Consider the following 6,364-nt stretch of genomic DNA (forward strand, 5'->3'; position numbering starts at 1 on the left):
GGGAGCCTATGCTCCGGGTGTTCTAGGATGGCTACAGGGTCCCCACTTTGTAACACTGGAATTGAGACCACAGCTCTGCCCTGGGGGGCCCAGCCCCACCCCCAACTTCACATGACTGGGTCACCCAGATCTGCTGGTAGAATACAGAGGAGCTAGTTTCACTGTTTTTCTTGGGTGAACAGCTGCTACTACCTGTTCCCCAGGCCCAGTCCCTCCCCCTGGGAATCTTCAGAGTGGCAGGGGTTGAGGGGGGTTGGCCAGGGCAGGAGCTGACGCTGTCCACCCTCATTGGTGGACAGCCCGGCCAATACCTGCTGTTCTCCCTAGCTATGCCCCGTCAAACCCCCACGTATACACGAGGTAGTCCTTTCACACCCACAGGTCTATGCATCTTGCAAGACCACACCTACTTCTACCACCCTCCTGACCCCGGGCACAGGAGCCAGCATCATGGAATTCAGCCCCCACCCCCACAACCCAGGAAAGGACACTTGGCTGCCAGGGGCCGTTTCTGTTCATCTTTGTGGTCCCCACACCTCTGGCTGTGCCAAGCATTCAGGAAGTGCCCAGTCCTCTCTACAGAGTGGATCTATGGGGCCACGTGTGTGTGAAGGTGACAAGGGCCACCCCAGGGCCAGGGTCGTCTTCCTGGCCCCGGGGGTCATTCCCACAGGGCCTGGGGACAGGAAGTGAGCGAGTGGCCCTGGATGCAGATCTCTTCTCAGGCCTGGGAGGCGGGAGGAGGGCCAGATGTGGGGGCTGGGACACAGCAGGAGGGGGGCAGGGAAGCCGGCGGTAACCAGGGAGAGGAGACACAGCCACTTGGTGTTATTGTTACAGAACCATGGAATACAACTTGGAAACAGGGTGGCAGAGACACAGAGGGGCGGCGGAGGCAGGCCAGGGTCATGGGGGCGCAGTCGGGGCGCGGTCCTGCAGGGGGCGTGGGCTGCCTTCATCAGAGGGGCTGGGCTGGCGGAGACCTGGCTGCTTGTGGAGGCCTCGCAGCTTGGTCAGCAGCTCTTGGATGAAGTCCTGAGGGCAGGGAGCGGGGTGCTAAGAATGTGGGGGGGCTCTCCCCTGGGCCCAGTCTAGCACCCCCACACCCCGCCAAGAGCTAGGGGGCCCCTTCTGCTTCCAGGGCAGCAGAGGAAGGGCAGGGATGAAGAAGGGACAGACAGGGGAGAGAGACACAGAGACCCAGGCACTGGCCCAGGGACACGGAGTCCAGGCCCAGGAGGGTCCCCAGAGACATGGGCCCGAGGCGGCTGCAGGGCAGCTGGACACCCAGTGACGCTGGAACCCGGCAGCCTGATGGAGAAACATGAATATTTTTCCCTTTTAAAGCAGGGAAGGAAGTGGGAGGGTTGGGCGGCTGGGGACCGGTAAGGCTGGGGGCCCCTGGGGTGGCGGGGGCAGTGACAGGCAGCAGAGAGACAGGGAGACAGAAACCCGAGCCAGCTGGGGGAGGGAGTGGAGATAATGGAGCCCCCGCAGCAGATGGGCAGGGAGGAGGGGAGAGCTGGGCATAGGAGAAGGCGCCAGCAGGCGGTGGGGGAGCTGTCCAGAGGAGGAGGGGGCACCTCTGATGGGGGGGACTCACCTCTATGGGGTTTGTGCACGATTTCAGGAGACCCTAAACACGCCCCCCCCAAAAAAAGCCACAGTAAATAATTCACACTGAATCCTCTCCACCCCTTCCCTTTCCAAGGCAAAAAGGCAAATGCAAGTCAGACTCCAGGGTGGACTGCCCACCAGGCCTCAAGGGGAGGAACAGTCTGGGGGCCTTGGGGGTGGGGATAGGGCGAGAAGGTCACAGCCTTCTCCGGCTCCAGGAGAGCAAGGACATGAGGGCTCCGTCCTCGGGGCTGTGTGACCCCAGGCAAGCGACGCTGGGCAGCTCTCTCTGCGCCCCCTTCCTTCTGCAGAGGGGAGTAACCTGCACCTCGGGATCCTGCACCCTGAGTTGAGTGATGGAGAGTTGGCACTGGACAGGTGAGCTGCTCTATGGCACCTGGCAAGCGTCCAGGGAACATGGAAACTGCTGCTGCTGCTTTTAGGGGGTGCCAAGTGTCAGACTGGGGGGCTTCACACACACACGCACACCCTACCTGGACCTTCCAGCTCCTCTCCTCCTCACTGTCCAGTTCCAGCAGCTCATCAATGTTTACCTCGTCAGGCATGTCCGCCTCCTAAGGGGAAGGGGGAGCGTCAGGTCCCCTGTCTCCCTCCTTCCCTGGCCTTTGTCCCAGGCTCCCGTGCGCGCTCTCTCTCTCTCTCTCTCTCTCTCTTTCTCTCTCTGCAGCCCCAGACCCCAGCTGGCGGGTCCTGGAGCCATCATGTGGCAGTCAGGGACAGCACCGCCAAGGCAGGACATCTAGGGGCTGGGGGAAGGGTGGCAGATGGGTGGACGGCAGCCCGGAGGGGCAGCAGCAGCCTGATGGCTGGGCCCCTCTGAGTCCTAGAAGCCCCCTTCCTCCTGCCCGTGTCCCCGACACCACCCCCTCCCCAGGGCTGGCATGGGTCTCTTTCCTTGGCTCCAGCTCCCCCCAGGAAAAAAAACAGGCCCGATCCAGTCCTGGAATGTGGAATTGTGGGATTCAGGAGAGGGGCCCCGGCTCGTGTCCTTTCAAGGCAGTTTCCTCTCATGGTGCTAGGTGCGGGGGAGGGGAGCAGCCAGGCTGGAGCTGGGGGGGGGCAGGGCCTCTGCCCCCAGGAGACAGGAAGGGCGGGGAGACTGGGGCCAGCCAGGCCAAAGGGCAAACCCCTCAGGCCCAGAGGGGGCTGCTCTGGAGAAAAGCCCCAAGGAAGGCTGGCTCAGCCTATCTGCCAGCGACAGGACCCAGCTGGCCCCAGCTGCCCGCCCCCCCAATGGCTACAGGCTTTGGGTGGAGGAGGGGTGGGTCCGTGGTGTTCCAGAAGGCTAGGAATGTCCGACTGTGTCACTGGGCTGCTAGAGCCTTGAGTGGCTTCCTACAGGGTATGTGCCTAAGGGGGTCCTGACCCACCCCCAGGATGACTTCACAGTGTGCAGCAGACCCCTAGCAACAGAGTTAGTGCCTCTGGAGGTGGCCAGCATGCACAGGACGTGGCGGCGCTAAGAGGGCCTGGCTTCTATGCCACCCGTGGCGGCATAGTTGGGTGAGCATGGGCCGTGGGGCCCATGGCTGTGTTCCACGGCCTGTGAACCGTGAATGATTTCACACAGTGCCTGGTGCCTGTGACCAAGGCAACCCGAGCATTCACCGTCCAAGGGGACTTTGAAAGCTTCAGAGCAAGTCCTGGGCCATTAGGAAAAAGCGGGTTCCATCTAAACCTAAAGAATCCTTTAATTCCGTGTTTCCCAGGAGTGTCTGACCCCGATCCATGTCCTTGCGCACTTGGGCGTCTGGTGTGCGGCCATGGTGCCTGTTCTGTGCCTCTGTCGGCATGGCCGTGCGTGGTCAGGAGGTCATGGTTGGTCACCGCAGGAGGCATTTGGGGTCCCTCCAGGGGTAGCTTGGGTGTATTCTATGTGGCTACCACCTGCATCACCGTGTCTCTATGGACAGTCTGGGACTGAGGGTTGTGTGTGTGTGTGTGTGTCGGGGGTAGCTGTTGTGTTGTGCACAGCTGCACATACTGACTCGGATGGGACCCCCGCTGGCGTGCTGCTGCATAGCCCCTTACGTCTGTGCTTCTCCCTGTGGCTTCCCGGGCTGTGCGTCTGCGTGTGCCTGGCCATGGGCGTGTAAGGTCCCTGTCCCAAGTCGGTCCGGCTTCCAGACTCCCCCTCCCCCACCCTTTCTCTTCCTCCTGTGGCCTGGGGGGTGGGAGGTAGGGCGAGAAGGTCACACAACCTTCTCCAACTCCAGAAGAGCAAGGACATGAGGTCCAGGCTGCCGGTCAACAACCTCCAGTGGCTTTGACCCCAACTTGGTCTCTTCACCTGCCTTGCCCCTGGAAGAAAGACTGGACATGCAAGTGTGCGCGTGGGTCTCCCGCCACAAGTAAGGTGTCCCAAGCACAGATGGCCAAGCTGAAAGACGTGGGGGTACCCTCATAGCGCACACCAGCTACAGTCATCCCGGGGACCCCCAGCGCGTAGGGCCTGCGCAGATGCCCCCCCTCCCATCCCAAGCCCCTCGCCCCGCCTCACCCTGCCACGGTACAGCTCCTCCAAGCGCCCGTCGATCCACTTCTCCACGTCCAGCCGCCGCTGCAGCTCGCGTCGGTCGTACTTGACCGTGACTCGCGCGTGCCTTTTCTGCAGCCCCCCTGGGCTGCCCCCTGGCCCGCGGGCCCGCGACGGAGCCTGCAGCTTGCTCAGCACCCGCTTGCCCAGCCGCTGCGCTGCCATCCTGCCGCTGCCGCTGCCGCCGGCCGACCCCGCGCCGCGATGTGCGCCTGGGCGGTGCGCGCGCCCCGGGGGCCTCTGACGGACCGGGGCGGGGCCGGCCGGGGGCGGGGGCTCGGGCTCGCCCCGGGAGTGGGGATGGGGGTGGCCGGGTCCACCCCGCACGCCCTGGCCTCAGCTTCCCCTCCTGCAGAGCGCAGGCTGCAAGCCCTCGTGGTCCAGGTATGGGCGGGGTCCGAGAGCCGCGGCTGGGCTCCCGGGCCTGGAGCTCCCGGGGCGGGGTCCCGGGACTGACCGGGGCCGAGCCTTGTCCACGCCCTCTGGCGACCGCGGGGGGCAGCCCCGAGGTGGAGCCGCGGTTTGCTGGTTCATTCATTCAGTCACACACACGCATCCCTCTGCACCCCCCCACCCGCTCACTCCTCTCTGGTCACTCGCTGCGGTCAGCAAACCGGAGTTCATTGCACAACCCGGCCAAGCCCGGGGCTCTGGAAGCCGCCGTCTTTGCAGCAGGGACACCAAACGCAGTCCACACAGCTTACCCGAGGGCTACGGAGGGACGGGACTCCGGGTCTGTGTAAGAGTCCACTTCCCATCCAGCTCCCTGTTAATACACCTGAAAAGGCAGTAAAGGATGGTTCAGGTACCTGGCCCCTGGCCCCACATGGGAGACCCGGAAGAAGCTTCGGGCTGTGGCTTTGGCCTGACCCTGCCAGCCCTGGAGAATGAACCAAGGCATGGGAGCTCTCTTGCTCTTGCTCTCTCGCTCGTACTCTACCTTTCAAATCAATAAATAAATACATGGTTTGTAAGAAGTGAAGGAACAATCTAGTTGAATGGGAGAAAAAAAAAATTGCAAATACCGGGTCTGGTGCGGTGGCCTAGCAGTCTAAAGTCCTTGCCATGCACTCCAGGATCCCATAAGGGCCCTGGTTCTAATCCCAGCTGCTCCACTTCCCATCCAGCTCCCTGCTTGTGGACTGGAAAGCAGTCGAGAATGGCCCAAAGCATTGGGACCCTGCACCCACGTGGGAGACCCGGAGGAAGAAGCTCCTGGTTCCTGGCTTTGGATCGGCGCAGCACCGGCTGTTGCACTCATTTGGGGAGTGAATCATCGTATGGAAGATCTTCCTCTCTGTCTCTCCTCTCTCTATATATATGACTTTGCAATAAAAATTTAAAAAAATTTTATTTGGTAGGCACAAACTTTCATGCATACATAAAACATATGTCTGAATGTGAGTGACGCCTTGGGTAGAATTAAAATAACCTGAGTTGGCATTGGTGGTACCAATACTGGCTGGGCATCCTGCCTCCAGTATCAGAGTGCCCGGGTTTAAGACTCAGCTTCACTTCAGAGTCCAGCTTCCAGCTGGTGGGCAGCTGGGAGGCAGTAGATCATGGTTTAGGTACCTGGATACTTCAGGTCCTTGGGCTGTGACCACCCATGGTGGAGACCAAGATGGTGTTCCTGGCTCCTGTCTTCTACCAGGCTGTGGCAGCCATCTGGGGAGTTGCAAGTAGTGGCAATGTCACCATCTTGTCCCTTAAGTACCTTTTCAAATATAAAAATAAAAACCATGACAGAGAAGTTCCCACCTGGATGGTCAGTGCCCAGGAGCTGTGCTTGCTGCAGTCCGGTTGTGCCAGGCTGAAAACAAAGCCAGGGATCTGACCCTCCAGAAGCTGGCCCTGGGAAGCTGACGCCCACACGGGCCATTTCAATGGAGGCGAGAGTGAGCTTATAGGCTACACAAAAGGAGGCCTGGCCACCACCAGACCTCAGTTATTTCCTGTTGTTCTTTATTCCTGCCCCACCTTCAGAGGAGTCACTCTGGAATGATCAACCATGTTGGGTTACTTTGTTTCTGTTTTCTCTATCAGTTACAGCAGCCTTTTCTGTTCAGCCCACTGGAGTACTTGGGCTAGTTGGTGGAATTAAGTCTGATTGTAGGAAAAACAAAGCCAGTTAAGATCCCTAAACCAAATGGGTGCAGTGGCGTAGCAAGCTAATCCTTCACCTTGCAA

The 6,364-nt window shown here is 60.5% G+C and overlaps 1 protein-coding gene across 1 annotated transcript; it reads right to left on the minus strand.

Moving 5' to 3' along the window:
* Window positions 1-806: 806 nt before the first annotated feature.
* On the minus strand, window positions 807-4,464 carry PPP1R14A (protein phosphatase 1 regulatory inhibitor subunit 14A). Its single transcript, XM_004595164.2, has 4 exons — window positions 4,139-4,464; window positions 2,112-2,192; window positions 1,604-1,636; window positions 807-1,035 (listed from the first exon to the last, which is right to left on the minus strand). Exons 1-4 carry the CDS (start codon window positions 4,337-4,339, stop codon window positions 907-909), a joined length of 444 nt encoding a protein of 147 aa, XP_004595221.2. The 5' UTR covers window positions 4,340-4,464; the 3' UTR covers window positions 807-906.
* Between the last annotated feature and the right edge of the window lie 1,900 nt (window positions 4,465-6,364).

Source organism: Ochotona princeps, chromosome 16, assembly GCF_030435755.1.
Source record: "Ochotona princeps isolate mOchPri1 chromosome 16, mOchPri1.hap1, whole genome shotgun sequence".
Lineage (NCBI taxonomy): Eukaryota > Metazoa > Chordata > Mammalia > Lagomorpha > Ochotonidae > Ochotona > Ochotona princeps.